This window comes from Phaethon aethereus (genome assembly GCF_964289735.1).
Source record: "Phaethon aethereus genome assembly, chromosome: 4".
Classification (NCBI taxonomy): domain Eukaryota; kingdom Metazoa; phylum Chordata; class Aves; order Phaethontiformes; family Phaethontidae; genus Phaethon; species Phaethon aethereus.
In genome coordinates this window covers 33,916,687-33,933,393 of record NC_138578.1, presented here as the reverse complement: position 1 = coordinate 33,933,393, position 16,707 = coordinate 33,916,687, and the positions used below count along the sequence as shown (strand labels likewise).

General features: G+C 38.0%; 1 protein-coding gene across 1 annotated transcript in view; it reads left to right on the top strand.

The window, feature by feature from the left end:
- The window catches only part of CCSER1 (coiled-coil serine rich protein 1), a gene marked incomplete at its 3' end in the record, with an annotated part of 640,571 nt that overhangs the window by 209,861 nt on the left and 414,003 nt on the right, over positions 1 to 16,707 (top strand). The window contains exon 5 of the mRNA XM_081999116.1: positions 3,385 to 3,595. Within this exon, the coding sequence (XP_081855242.1) occupies positions 3,385 to 3,595 (211 nt within the window). The remainder of the gene's footprint in view (positions 1 to 3,384; positions 3,596 to 16,707) is intronic.

Below are 16,707 nucleotides of genomic sequence, written 5' to 3'. Positions count from 1 at the left end.
CTGAAATATTTTGTTGATAATATTACAGAGTTAATATTGTCATTTAAACAAAATACATTGCCTTTAGTCATTAAAATAGACTTTTTGAGCCTTTTTATCACAGTTTCAGAAGTTTTTCACAGATAACAATTGCCTGTGAAATGTTTTTATTACAACAAACATCTTTGGAAGGTGGAGGGGGCTGTCCATCTGTAAGGAGCTCCTGCACTGCCAGGCAAAGAACCAGCCTCTTCTCCAACTTCGGAAGTAAAGAGGTATTCTACTAGTAAGGGGAAACTTCTAATTTTAATAAGAACTTTTTTTTTCCTTGCTAATTCTCTACTGCTGCTTTGAGATGAATTGCAGTGGATTACCATAATAATACTGTAATAGACCACCTGGACATTGTTAATAATGAACTTGATGAAATATCAGTTCTGGAATGCATTTAAAATGAGCTTTGTCCTGCGGCGAGTAGAAGGAGTTGTATCAGACAGTGAAGAGTTTTTGTGTCACAGATCAGTTATATTATTGTCAGATAGTTCAGAGGTACTATATGACCTGAATGCTCACTGTATACCAACTCTGAGTTGCCTTTTTCCAGTAGCAATTGAGTTAGATTTTAAACTCTTAATGACCGTGAGCGGTGATTTGTTGTTAACGGTGTTTTTCGTACTTTAGTACAAGGTTCTGTGTTTGAAAAGATGGTAATTTTGTATGTTGAGCAGTGTGATGTCAACATAAAGCCTACTGAAGTCATTGAAAGTATTTTCTTCAGTTGAAATTAAGATTTGCTGCATTTCCAGTACATTTATAGCTTACACACAAACACTGTGTCTCTTCTATGTAAGAGCAGATGATAGTTCTCCAAGAGTACTGCTTGTTTCCTCGTCTCTGGGGCAGCAAGGTATTGCTGATGATGCCAGGTTCTTCTCCCTGATAATGTGCTGTAAAAGACTCCTTCTGGGAGCCATTACATCTTAAGTTGGTCCTTCCTCAGTGTCAGGATGTCACCCCATGCCTCTTCAGGAGCATGAGGAAGATGAAACTTCGGTGGGACTTGCAAAGTGAACATGCAGAATATTGTAAAGAATAATTCGTCTCCCAGCCTGCAGGCACTGGGCAGGACCTTGTTATTTCATCTTACTCAATTTAAATAACGTGCTTTTCTGGCTACATAAATCTTACTCAAGTGTGGATTCCAATAGTTTGAATATGGCTTCTTTTATAAACCCTTAAAAGTGGCCTATGTTATGAAACTTCCGTTAAAAGTTGTTTTTTCTTTGCATGATTTATACCTAAGGTTTCTTTAATAAAGGCTATGAATCAGCAGTGGCTTAATATCCTTCAGTCAAAAGCACATTTACCATTCACCTCAGATTATTATTCTAAAGGACAAAAAATATTCTACTCACCAAGTTGTTTCAATGTATTTAAAAATTAAAACAGACTAATTTAATTGTTTTATGAGAGTCCTGAAAAGCCTGTATTAGAAAATTTTAGTTCCACTGGCCATCGTGAGCACCTGTCCATATCTGTGACCTCTGTGGTGCATTTCTTGATCTAACATACTGTTCCTACTGCACATTACATAGCTTGCAAAATATAAAAATGAACCATCCATAAAAGATAATTCTAGTAGCTTCATTTTCGATTTGTTAGTATGACATTGGGAATTGCTTGTCTTGAGTAATCACATTAATCCCTTTTTGTTTGTGGTTCCTACGAAACCAAAGTTAACTAAGGAAAATTTCACGTGGAAAAGTATTCTTTGTCCTTCCAAAATATGTCCATGCTTAAAATTCAGAATCAGTTTTGTGTTGCTTGAAAATTCAAATGGAACAGGAAATTGGAACTATACATTAAATGAATATTGTTGTTTTCTTCACCACTTAGGCTAACATCTTTAATTGTAGTGAATTAATTTAGTATGAATATGGATGCCATGCATTGCTGTTACAATATTTTTTTAATTTAGTAGTAATTAATATACCACTATTGCACAGTGCAGCCACATTCTCAGATTTATTCTCCATTCAGATTTTTCATTTTTTGCTGATGGTTGAAGAGAAAATAAATGCAACATTGAAGTTGTGAATGCTTTCATGCCAGAAAAATCCTTAGTGTTTTTAGTTACATTCTGTTCCACCAAAATGTCAAATAATCTGTGTTTAAATTACTTTTCTATTAAACTTTTGACTGATTGTGGCTGATTGCAGCTGATTGAATCTATGAACTCTCGATCATAGAATCACGCAGGTGGGAAGAGACTCTGCAGGTCTCTCTTCCAAGCCCTCGCTCAAAGTAGGTCCAATTAGATCAGGTAACTCAGGGGTTTGCCCCATCATTTTGTGAATATCTCCAAGGATGGGTGTCCCATACTACCTATGAGCCCCTGTTCCTTTGTTGGACCACCTTCATGGTAATAAGTAAGTAAATAGTTAGATGAAGTTCTTATATCTGATCTCAATTTCCTGTATTCCATCTTCTGTCCATTGCCTTTCATCCTATTGCCTGGCTCCGTCATCTCTGCATCTTCCCAGTGGGGACATTGCTCTGGTCAGCAGTGAGATTCCCTTGGTCTTCTCTTTGGAAGACTGAGCAAAGCTGGCTCTCTCAGCCTCTCCTCACTTACTATGCAGGCCAGCCCCCTCATCATCTTGTTGCTCTTTGCTGGACTTAGTGACTTTTGGCACTTGGTGACATAGTGGACTTATGGCAAAGTCTTATAGATATCTTGCTATGATATTAAAGGAAAATAGTATGTGTGCAGCAAAATAATGGTATTCCATTACCTCCAAACTCCATTAAAATCTTTCCAAAGCTTGCTATTGTCTTTAATGGATTCTCAACTACAACTTAATGTTGTTTTGTTTCATGTTCTGCTTAAATAGCTTCGGGGGTAACTAAACTTCAGAGTGCGTGCAGATTAATTAAATTTCAAATTCCATTTTATAGAATAACAGGTTCATCTTATGTCACTGGCCAGCCCAGAAGGGAGTATTTTCTTTGGCAGTTTTCTTTTCTTTTTGGGTTCTAAGTCAAAGCATATGGAAGAATGCGATTTAGCTTTTGAAAGTGCATGACATTAATTTTTTCATAAAACTGAACTGAAATAAAGTAGACCCATAGCAGTTTTTCCCATAGGATATTTGTTTTAAGAAAATAGCTTTCTTTTGAAGGGTGTGGTATAGAGCATGGTTTCAATTCTTGTGGAAAATGGTACATTTATAAATATATATTTTATAGCTAACACCATATGGCTACATGTACATTATAAAGGCCATTCCTGCTAGCAGGCTTAAAAAGTGAATGTGTAATGCGTCTTTAAACTCAAAGAAACTAAATGCCAAAATTTTTTCTTGTTCATATTTCGGTGTTGATCTTTCTGTTTTCTTTTCTAAGGAACCTATCTCTGAAGCTGTCGAAGGAGGTAGACCAAGGAGAAGCCAGGTACCCTCGTGTTAGCCAGCTGGCTGGCAGCCCTTCTGTGGAGTGGCCTTTTACTGGTCTGGAAGAGGGTGGAGGCATTGAATCTTTGCCCTTCAGATTGATGCTGCAAGATTGCACAGCTGTAAAGACGTTGCTTCTGAAAATGAAGAAGGTTCTTCAAGAGGTAATCACCCACACATTTGTTAAATTAATAGCTTTCAGCATTAATGACCTAAGCAGCAGAAAAGGGTCAGAAAAGTTTATGGACTTGATGTCTTTTAATATGTCTTGAATATATGGAGTTGATGTGGAAGTATGAATAGTAGTGCCTCAACATGGTGGAGGTCACAAAGTTTATACTATAGCAGAATTTAACTGATACTACCATCTTGGTGTGCAGAGTATAAAGCTTCTCTTGAGCTTTTACAAAAAAAGGGGCAGAGGAGACAAACTGCTTTAGAACAAAATAAATTGTGTTGATTTCCTCTGGTATTTTAGAACTATTCAGTTTTCTTACTACATTAGTTAATCAGCATGAAGCTGCATGCAATTTATTCAGAGGAGTGAGGTGCAAAGGAAAAATATGTTCTCTTAAGTAACAGTACTAAAATTAAAGGTTACTATCTTCAATTTGTAAATGATGGCTGAAATCAGATTTCTTAGGCCATTCGAACAATTTCAGGAGTCCTGGCTTGTCCTGTCCTGCTATATTCTCCTGTTTCCCCCATGGACTGCTGATGTTGCTTTGAAAATTTTCCTTTGCATCCAGTTCCCTTTAGGATTTTAGAAAAAATGAAATTATTATTGTGTTGAGGGGAGAGGTTTGACACTTTCCAGCTGTGGAGCTTTGACTCAGATACATTTTTGACAAGCTTTCATCTTCGTGTTAGTGAACTGCAGCGTGCATCTTTTTTGAGATCTACAAGAAAGATAATTTTTTTTGTTTGTTTTTCATCCATATAGTTCATAGCATTACAGAATAATTTAGGTTCAGAGAGCTCTCTGGAGGTCCAACCCCTCTGCTCAAAGCAAGGACAACTTAGAACAGGTTGCTCAGGTCCTTGTCTTAACGATCTTAATGATCTTAATCATTCAGTCTTTTACTTACTTGTTCCTTTGTACCATGTAATTTCCATCTTTCCATCTGACTTTAGCACAGTGTGATTCTGTCCTTTTTGTCTTGCCTTCCTTATGAAATCAAAATGGCCTTTTTCTAATTCTACAGCTTGTTGTTATATGTGATGCATATATAGTATACCTGTGCTGTAATTTACCTCCCTGTTTTTCAGCGCCTTTGAGATGGAATATCCTAGAATATGTAGTAGTACACATTGTTCCACTACACAGCTAAACAAAACTCTTACATAGCTAGAATGAAATGACCAATCTGATGATTATCGACAACATTTGCTACCTTGAGTAGTTTGTATTTTTTTTTTTTTTTTAATAAGAGACTTGTATAATATCAGTGGTAGAAAAGATACGGAGAATGCTGTAAAATGGTATGGGAGTGTACTTTTTAGTAGCCCTATCTGAGAAATAGCTGTTTGATATGTAGTGCAATATTCCAGTTCTACTGATATAAATACACATACTAATTCTTGAGACAAACAAAGGACTGTTGTGGTTTAGCCCCAGCTGGCAACTAAGCACCACGCAGCCACTCGCTCACTCCCCCCTCCCCCAGTAGAATGGGGCAGAGAATTGGGAAAAAACTCGTGGGCTGAGATAAACACAGTTTAATAGGACAGCAATAGAGGAGGAAATAACAATGATAACAACAACAATAATACTGACAAAGGAATGTACAAGAACAAGTGATGCCCAATACAGCAATTGCTCACCACCCGGCGATTGATAGCCTATCCCCGAGCAGCCATTCCCGCCCCCCAGCTAACTCCAGTTTATGTACTGGGCATGACGTCGTATGGTAGGGAATATCTCTTTGGCCAGCCTGGGTCAGCTGTCCTGGCTGTGTCCTCTCCCAGCTCCCTGGGCACCCCCAGCCTCCTTGCTAGCAGGCCAGCACGAGAAGCTGGACTGTCCTTGACTACTTAGCAACAACCCAAAACATCAGCACGTTATCAACAGTTTCTCATCCCAAATCCAAAACATATTCTCACACCAGCTTCTGTGAAGAAAACCAGCTCTATCCTGGCTGAAACCAGGACACTTTTCAAGGTCATTGTTAAACTACACTGTTTTCATATCTCCATAAAGAGTTAAGAAACCTGTCCACTGTACAGTGGCCATCACCTGTGGTGTAATTGCAGGAAAGTGAAAGAGCAGTAACAACAAAATATTCACAAACAGTCTTTAAAACAGATTAAAATATTAGGAATTAAACCAAAACTGGAATATGATGCAAAAGAACATAAGTAGCTAGTTTGAACGACCAAAGAGAAGATGACCTTGAAATATATTACAAATTTATATTGGAATGACACAACTTGATTATCTTCAGAAACACAGACTTTTATACATTTATGTAACTTTTAAATTATTAGTGAAAGATTCCAGGAAAATATAATTCCATCAAATTGAAATACTGTGTTGAAGTATCTGATAAATAAGTCATCTGAGCATATTTGCCAGGCAGTTTCCATGGAGAAGGTATCCTACTTCCATTGTAACTATATGTAATTTCTTCATCCAAAAATCACTTCTGCCTTAACCAATATTATAAATCAAACTCACAACAGTACAGAATTAAAAGACATAAAAGAAAAATTCTTTCCTTACCATGGAACGCTCATGTATTTTTAGATGTAGTTGAACATTGTCTCTGTCAGGCTTATATGGTACATAAGTGGAATATTTTATGCTTATAACAGTATAAAATATCAGAAAAAAAGCTGCAGTATTTCTGTTTTATAGCTGATGTTACCTATAGACGAAGAAATTACAGTAGTGTACACCTCTTTATTGAAAAATAACATGTTAATTGAGTTAAAATATTAGCCCTGTTATTCAGTATAATCCTTCTTCTTAAGCACTGAGCGCTGCTTCTATGGAACTGTTTAATTATGATCTGCCAAAATGTAATACTAGCTAGTACAATATGCTATTTTTTTTTTTGTTGCAGTTGCTTGTAATTGAAGACTCTAAATGGAGAAACTGCATACAATATATGCTGTACTGTGCTCAGCTTTATAAAGCTGTGAGTTTAGCTTGTTATTAGTCTTATCATGAAAAGGGAAATTGAAGACATGTCAGTAACTTGCAAGATTGAGAATGTTATTAGGTAATGTATTTAGTAAAAGCCTAATGAATGATCATTCAATTAAGAGAATTAATTACCATTTCACTGGCAGTGAAAAAGCCTTGAAAATATCTACTAATAATTCTTTATAGCTTTGGCCATGCAAGTCTCATAAGGCACATTGTCCCCTAATGTTTCAAGAACCTCACTGAACAAAGCTGAAGATAGTCTGGAGGACCCTGGCACACGAGGAAACTGGGTGATCCACCAGAAATCGGTCCAGAAAGCATGCCTGAATCTGTTTGGCAGCTTTTTCCCATGGATGTTCCATTTCTGACAGACAAATGTGCAGTAAATGGAGTAACCAAGACTCGTGGGCTGCAAGGTTTCATGAAAAAGCATCACCACAGATTAGTTGCACAGGCAACTTGAGAAAAGCCATTTCAGCATGTAAGACAATATAAGCTGTCGTGTAGCCTGTCTGTGATTTACAAGTGGTTCTTGGTCTCCCTTTTCTCTCCATCTCACTGATGTTTATTGAACTTTTTTTTCCCCCTTGAAGTCTACTTGGTGTTGACATTTTTCTCAGTAATAACTCCTCTCATAAAAAATAAAAAAAAAAAGACCAGAAAAGGGACAGTTGGATGGATTAAATTGGTAGGTTTGCCCTCTCCTAAGAAATGGATTCTTCACTTTCTGACTTCAGACAGGCCTGTCTGCTCTGAACCGGTCTTCAACTCAGAATCTGTGTCATCTTTTCTCCGCTATATGCTGTGCTAGACTTTCTACGTTTTATTACATTTCTGGCCACTAATTGATTGCATATACTCCATGAGCTTCTAAAAATTAGACTGTAGCTTCTTGCTCACTTACTGCTGTCAACAATAATGAATATATAAAGCATCTTTCACAAACAATATATGGACTTTCCTGTACTCTTCCAGATGAGACTGAAATTATTTTCATCTATTAACTTTTTTATGGTTTGAGCTATAGCTAACTGAGGCAATGTCGAAGGCTGGCTAATTGAGAGGACATTTAAGGGCTTTGCCTTTGTTGAAATTGTTGGTAGAACATTTCAGGCAGAGGCATATGAGGAAAAGTCATATGGTTTTGCGCCTGAGTAGAGAGGGTCATTATGCTGAAATAAACATAGTGAAAAAATACAGCGATTTTAGGAAAGAGTCCATTTAGTCAGTGGTAATGTGTTTTTGTTCAAACTTCAGATGTTGAGCTTGTTCATTAATTTTACTGAATGTCTCAGTACAAAGAAAATCTTGCCTACATTTAGGCTTATTTCTACAGGTCATCTTTTCCTTATATTCTTTATGAAATATATAGGTTATCAACTAGATAATTCTACTTTTAGATATTTTTATGGGGCTACCAGAAGTGACCTTACCGGTTGCTAATCTGGAAAATTAAGATACATTGTCTGTATGTTTGTGTAATTGGGAATATAAATTATTCAGTGCATGCCCATGCTTCTTTCACAACTCTGCAAAACACCATGCAGGCTGTGGAGCTTTAGAAATTGAAGCTAATTGCTATGATTAGCAGTAGGGATAAGTCACTCTCGACATATATTGCATACTGTGTTTTACTAATTAATCATTTATTTTGCTGAGGGAAATTGCAGCTGTCTCTGGCTGTCATTAAACCTTAAGGTATCCAATACAGTGTTTTTAGATTGTGCTTGAAAAAATCATAAATGTGGAAAATGTATGTCAAAATCACTGTGAGACTGGCCATGACAGTTGCCTGAGACTTGGGGGACAGAGTGAGACCACTCAGTCTGCAATTAGCCTGTCAGATATCACTGGCTACATTACTTCTCCCCATGCATCTTTCACCTCATCAGTAAAATAAGCATAATTGCAGAGTCTTCTTTTATGCTGCACTTACAATCTACTAATGAAAAGTACTAAGAGAAAGCTAAGTGTAGTTTGTGATATTTTGTAGCCTGATTGCTAAGCAGTATGGAATTGGCCTTAAACTATGGTTTTTAAAGACATTAAAGCATTTCCTGCAGTTCACTATTAAATGTATTGTGCTTACTAATATTGTCTGTTAGCCACTTAGGAAGCAATTGCAAGTTTAATATACTGTAAAATACTGCAGGTTCTCTTCCTTTAAGTAACTTTGTAATTAACCACTGTAGCATTACTGATTTATTCAACAACTCTGCATTTAATGCAGTTCCTTTTATCAAGTAATTCATGCTGGAAATTAGTAATTCCTTCATTTCATGGTGTGTTGACACTGCATATACCTATAAATTTAAATAACTAATAATAAAAATGTACTAGATTTAGTAACAGGATTTAACTTTATCGTATTAAATTGCTTTTTCACTTGGATATATACATTGGCATACCCTTGCACAGCTGCTTGCAAGAGAGAGCAAAGAGAGAGCAGAACACCCCACTGGCACACTTTGTGTGTATTTCCTAGTAGCATATCTCAGGGTAACGGAGGATACTGGGAGCCGGTGGATATGATCAGATGCCTTCGGCATCAAAGATGTTTTGTTGTAAGATATTCCATTTTAAAGTATTTAATAGGAACAAACAAACACAGTGTTTGTAGTTTAGCTAGACATTCTCAAGGTACAGGAAAACTTTTTTTCTCCATATTTTTTAGGCAAGCTGCATAGGGCAAATACCATCTCCAACATTGTCATCATGTGTGCTGAACTTAGCATATATAGTACTCTGAAATAGGTTGTACCGCTGCAATTTCAAGCCCAATCCTGTTGTTTATGTTTCTTAGCTGAATAAGCCTTAGTTCAGATAACGAAAAAAGGTGCTGGAGAACCGTCAGGCTATTTCAGTGCATACGATATAGATTTCAGTGTGTGCGATGTTTAAAACTTCTTGAAATTGTTAACAGTTGTTTAATGGTACTTGAGAAAGCCATGTCCCTGGCTGATCAAGAGATGTTCTCCACTGATTCATTTAGAAGACCTCATTTGGTAGAAGTTGAGCAGTTTGGGGGATGATTTTAAAGATGAAGCGTTAAGAAAAAGGTTGTATATGTCTGTGTCTTAGAATCACAGAATCATTTATGTTGGAAAATACCTTTAAGATCATCAGGTCCAACCATAAACCTGACACTGCCAAGTCCACCACTAAACCATGTCCCTAATCACCACATCTACATGTCTTTTAAATACTTCCAGGGATGGTGACTCAACCACTTACCTGGGCAGCCTGTTCCAGTGCTTGACAACCCTTTAGGTGAAGAAATTTTTCCTAATGTCCAATCTAAACCTCCCCTGGCACAACTTAAGGCCGTTTCGTCTCATCCTATCAGTTGTTAATTGGGAAAAGAGACCAAAACCCACTTTGCTACAACCTCCTTTCAGGTAGTTGTAGAAAGCGATGAGGTCTCCCCTGAGCCTCCTTTTCTACAGGCTAAATAACCTCAGTTCCCTCAGCCACTCTTGTAAGTCTTGTGCTCCAAACCCTTCACCAGCTTCGTTGCCCTTCTTTGGACACGCTCCAGCACCTCAATGTCCTTCTTGTAGTGAGGGGCCCAAAACTGAACACAGTATTCAAGGTGTCGAGTACAGGGGGACTATCGCTTCCCTACTCCTGCTAGCCACACTATTTCTGATACAGGCCAGGATGTTGTTGGCCTTCATGGCCACCTGGGCACACTGCTGGCTCATATTCAGGTCCTTTTCTGCATGGCAGCTCTCCAGCCACTCTTCCCCAAGCCTGTAGCGTTGCATGGAGTTGTTGTGACCGAAGTGCAGGACCCAGCAATTAGCCTTGTTGAACCTCATGCAGTTGACCTCGGCCCATCAATCCAGCCTCTCCAGATCCCTCTGCAGAGCCCTCCTACCCTGAAGCAGATCAACACTCCCACCCAACTTGGTGTCCCCTGCAAACTTGCTGAGGGAGCACTTGATACCCTTGTCCAGACCACTGATAAAGATACTAAACAGAACTGTCCCCAAAACTGAGCCCTAGGGAACACCACTTGTGACTGGCCACCAACTGGATTTAACTCCATTCACCACAACCATTTGGGCCCGGCCATCCAGCCAGTTTTTCACCCAGCGAAGAGTGCACCCATCCAAGCCATGAACAGCCAGTTTCTCCAGGTGAAGCTGTGTCAAAGGCTTTACTAAAGTCCAGGTAGACAACATCCACAGCCTTTCCCTCATCTGCTAAGTGTCACCTTGTCACGGAAGGAGATCAGGTTGGTCAAGCAGGACCTGCCTTTCATAAACCCATGCTGGCTGGGCCTGATTGCCTCGTAGTCCTGTATGGTGCCACGCGATGGTGCTCAAGATGATCTGCTCCATAACCTTCCCTGGCACTTAGTTCAGAGTGACAGGCCTGTAGTTCCCCGTATGCTCCTTCTGGCCCTTGTTGTAGTTGGATGTCATGCTTGCTAACTTCCAGTCAACTGGGAGCTCCCTGGGTAGCCAGGACTGCTGATAAATGATGGGAAGTGGCTTGATGAGCAGTTCAGCTCAGTACCTTTGTGTGGATCCCATCTGGCCCCATAGACCTGTGTGTGTCTAAGTGGGGTAGCAGGTTGTTAACCATTTCCTCTTGGATTAGGGGGGGCTTCATTCTGCTCCCCATCCCCGTCTTCCAGATCAGGGGGCTTGGTACCGTGAGAACAACTGGTCTTACTATTAAAGACTGAGGCAAAGAAGGCATCAAGTACCTCAGCCTTTTCCTCATCCTTTGTCACTATGTTTCCCCCAGCATCCAATAAAGGATGGAGATTCTCCTTCACCCTCCTTTCGTTGATTATGTATTTATAGAAATAGTTTTTTATTGTCTTCTATGGCAGTAGCCAGATTAAGTTGTAGTTGGCTGTTGGCCCTTCTAATTTTCTTGAAGAATATCCAGCCTTCCTGGACTCCTTTGCTCTTCAGGATCCTCATTCTTTACAACAGGTGCTTCTGACAGTGTGTTCATTTGCTGACACTCTATGAGTACTTAAGAAGTATGAGCGTACAGGTTGGGACTGGCACGCAACTCTGGGGTCCAGCAGAGTCACACTAATCTCAGCTCAACAAAAAGATCTTCTGAAATTATCTAACTCAGTTATCAGTTCATATCATTGCCCATGCTGATGATGAAGTTCTTTCGCAGGCCACACTCAAGAGCATTTCTGAGCCACCCTTTGAGATTATCAGTCTAAAATGAATATACTCAATTTTTAATACTGAAAAATGGAAAATTTCTCTCCTCCATTTATTTTCTGTTTGTAGCACTGCTGACTTAGTGGCTTAATCTTTGTAGACTACATATGTCTATATGCTGCAGCCTTATTGAAACCAGATTCACCATCAAACATGCTGTCCTCCCACATGTAGAGATTATATTGATTTACGTGTCTACTCCATGTATTCAGAAGGCAAGTAATTAGCTTCGAAATTTCTTACTTCTCCTGTGGTTGCCTGAATGAAACGTTTTCATGCGACACAGTGGTAAGTGCTCCAGGTCAGCACGGATTTGCATAGCATGCTGCCCCAGCCTCCTCAACAGCCAGGTCTTAACAGCACCTTGCAGAGAAACATTAAAAATAGCAACCCCATTAATACGTAATGTCCCAACATCCGCAGTTCTGTGCAATTGGCTGTGATTAACTTGTGGCTGAAGACCGTAAAATTGTAACAGCTAAAAAAGGAAACTGTTTTCCCATTTAGTACTTCCATGGTTTTGATCAGTTGCTGCAGGTCAGCTAAATCCCACCTGACACTCCTTGGCAATGGAGCTGATCACACCAATTACATTTTCTGATAAATCTGCAAATACTGAAAAGTGCATTGCAAAATAATGAACAAGCAATGGAAGAAATCCAGAACATCTGTAAAAGTCTATAGGAGGAACTGGTTATACTCAGTTGTTAGAGCTCATAAGTAATTTTGAGCTAAATGACACATTTAGTGCAGAGGGTGGATGGAAGAGTTTCTGATAAGAAAATGAATAATACTGACAGATCTAACAAATTTCCCAATGAGTTATCCTGTTTTTTTAACAAAAAGTAATTGGAAATAAGAGTGGGATGAAGATGAGTGCAGAACACCCAAGCTGCGATATAATTGAAAATTTCCTGCAAATTTACTGGGGTTGTAGATATGAAAATACCAACTTGTCAAACAGGTTTGTAACTTACAAAGGAGCATTTAGTATGAGGCTTATAGCTGGTGCCATTACCTTCAAATCTAGTAGGTTAAAACCACAAAGAATTGTCCTCATTGAAATAGTTTTTCGACTAACATTTTTTTCTTCCTCCTGGTAGGTTTCAGAGATTTCCTGACATGGAAAAATGACTGGTTATACAGACAAAGCAGTAAAACTGATGATATGCAACTGTTGCCATAAATGGATGTGCAAGAAGAATAAAAATGTAATAGATAAAAATGTAGGTGTCGTATTCAGGTAGCACAGTGCCAGCTGTGCATGTAGTTACCCATTTCAATATTTCTGTTTGTATATGACCGTATAGATTATTTGGCAGAATTTAAATTTAATCTCTTAATTAATTTTCCCTTACCCTTGATCAGCCAGAATTTATGGAAGAAGTGCTAGTGTAGTCGCAGGAGAAATTCTCACAGTTCACAGCATGGATCTTGGCATAGCTCTGTGTTGCAGATTTATTTAATGTTTTCTCTGCACAGTGCATGCCATGGCTTTGTAGCCCAGGTTATCAGAACAGTGCTGATCATTTTCCTAGTGGAAGAAAGAAAAGATATGAAAACTGTTGATACAGCATGCTTACATAAATTCATGATTTTGGCCAAAATAATAGTGCTGATTTTTTGCAGTCTGGCTCAACTTTAATTGATGAAGGTTAATCGATTTCTTTGAAGGGTGACATGATAATTCCCAGTGACAGAAAAGGAAACCTTTTATTGGAAAAGGATTTAGAAATCACACATCAGGGATGTATCCTGCACCTGTTTTTGTAATTTTCCAGCTAGTTGGTAGGCACAGGTATTTTATGAACATGTGGTGTATATAAAGAAACATTGCATATGTCCAACAATCTGTATTTCTCTCCTTTATATACCTTAATATTATAAACACGGCAGTGCTCTGCCTTCAGTCAGAGCCTTAGCTGGATGTGAAATAGCATAGGTCCATTTAATCCAGCTGGTACTTTGTGCCTTCTCAGAAAGCTGCTCTCTTCATCTTTCTCTCCTTGGGTTTTCACGTTCATTGTGAGTTCCCCTTACGGAGATGGTAATTGTCCATGTGATTAAGAGCTCATGGATGAAAAATGTAAAGTTAGCTCATGTCTAGGCATTACGTTTTTTTTAATTTAAATTGAGAACTCTCCTCTGTTTTCACTCCTGGACTCAATAAAAAATTTCGGGAAGTTGCCAAGTAAAAGCAATATCCTCATTTACGAGCTAAAAAGAGGGGATTCTTTTTATCAGCAGTTCTTATGTCAAATCTGTGTGAACATCATCTAGACAGGAACAAAGATATGTTCAGAAATAACTGATGTTGCCTCAGTAGAAACTGAGCATGTCATAAAGCAGCTAAGCAGGGATACAGTTTGACAACTTAACTCTTAAAAGAGGATAGAGATAACCAGAATGAACAGCCAGCCAAGGTTCACTTACATGATAGATTTTTTATTTCTCTTATGTGGCTCTATTTTTCCTGTTCCTATTGGGCAAACCTTTTTTTTTTTTTTTATTATTCTTTTTTTTTTTTTTTTAATGCGAGGAAAACAGCTCGTAGGTCACAGCTACAAAATGCCACTGTGGAAAAAGAGGACCAGGTTTCGGTTATTTGCCACCCCATGCAAAATGTTTTCTAAAAATGTTCTTCACTTTTGATTTAAACTGTTAAGAATGTCTATCAGTGATGAACTAAATGCTTGAATCTCCAGCCTTGCTCATCTGTGTAAGACCTTTGCTGCTATTAAACTTGTGGCAATAGCACAGAGAAAGCAAACAGTGTTTGTGACAGTCCTTTTGCTATGAGAGTGAGCATTTCTCCTCTCCAGTCTCCAACCCCCTGTGAGGTTAGGAGATATAGTAGTCCTTTTTTTCATCTACACTTTGTGATGCAGCTTTGGATCAGAGGGTGTCCCAAACTTGTACTCCTAGCCTGTCTGATACCAAGTTTCTTATGCAGAGTGCTATGGAGCAATGATTGTTTTCCAAATAAGACTAGCATGGTGCATGTAGAGAGAGGGAGAGTTTAGTGTGTCTGGATATTTTAAGGATAAAAGGTTTAACCAAAATCATAACTTAGAATCTAAGCAAATCAGAGTTACTACCTGTTTTACTTTCCTGATTTGCCTCGTCAGAAGGAATAACTGTGTATTTCTTTTGTGTTAGGCTACTTTGACATTTAAACAGAGAGTTAGCTTTTTTTGAGTACTCAAACTGAACATTCAAGGTAAACGTTAAGATAACCCAGGATAAAAATACTGCTAATCATACAGGACTTTTGTAAAACCACTCAACTATCATAAGTATATGCTGACTAGTTCTCTTTCTCATTCAACATCTCTTTCAAAGCTCACTGAGGCAATGGAGAGCTCCTCATTCATGTTAGTGAGGTTTGGGTAACTCCCTGAATGAACAAGACAGTGACATCAAAATGAATTTGTATTTATAGTTTCTATTTGTATGTGGTTGTCATAATTTGCATTCTCGGAGTGCCAGACTGCCATTTTTCATTGTGATTGTGTGCATGTCTGTGAGTAAAATGTGGGTATATAGCGGCGAGTTATTTATATATTTTTACAATAAATTTGTTATGAAGATACATGTGCCTTTGTAACATGCACATGAGCATACGGTTCTTACAGATATACTTAAAATAAGCCCCTTCTCTTTTGCTAATTACACTGATGGTCGTATTACACTTGCTGCTAATAAAAACCTGTAATATAATTCCAAATAGAAAATATTCTTAAAATCTGTGTTTCTTAGACTGCTGTTTAGATACTGATCTTTCCTACCCTATGTTGTTCCATCTGTCATTGAACACTTCTTTCACAACTGATTTTTCTAATGAATACAAACTTTTATGTATTTCTTTTGACTTCTCTGATTAATCTCTTTCTTGGTTGCGTATTTTTTTAATTGAGATGCCATTATGTTCTGACAATGCGGGTTTCATAAGTATACTTTGTCTGCCAGTTTTACAGGGTATATTTTACCGTATACTTTAGTTTGCAATACAGTACAATATTTGACTGTTGGTTTGTTCACATAATCATGTAATTGATTTTTTTTTTTCACAACTGAAGCATCCTTCTGTTTATCTCATGGTTATGGCATGTTTTGGCAGCTTCTTGAACAATTTATTAGGGCAATTTATTCGATCAAAATATAATTGTTTGCTATTTATATCCCAGCTTTTCTAGAAATTTAATTAGATGGTATTTGGATAAATTATTTTCTCGTATTCTAGTGACTTTAGGACTTGCATTACTTGCAACTTAATTGGCTATAATTAGTAAGAATTCGTGTACAATACTATATGTATTCGTATACGATAGTATTAGAATTAGTACACAATATTCTTCTCATTGTATTGATACTGTTTGGTTTCCTTCCCCCATATATTTCCATCTGAATACTGTAGAGGATCTTCGAGAAGCACTTTTTAATATCGTGACAGCATTTAGAGATAGAAAAAATTGAGTTACTTAAACACCAAGTTTCCATTGTATCCTTAAGCAAACTTGGATGAACTTTGGTCCTATAATATTGTTATAGCATAATACTGTATTCTCTCCATAGTGTTTACATTGATACTGTTAATAAGTGATTTCCAGAACTGTGGACAGAGAGCTAAAATGCAGTGTGCTCTTAGAGATCTACTGGAAAACAACTGAGATTTTGGTAGTTTGATAGGGTCTCAGGGAGTATGTTTCTATCAGAGCTGGAAGAAGGCACCCTGAACATGTAGTAAGGTGGCAGAATCACCCCAGGTCTTCAAAGGCAGTGCCTGCTTGCATTGTTTGCTTTTCTTCCTATAGTCGGACTATTCTTGTGCTGAATTTTATCTTTTAAGATCGCATTTAGTTTTTTCTGTGCCGTGGTTACAATTTAGAATTTCATTCCATTTTCTGTGGAATAAAGATAGAAA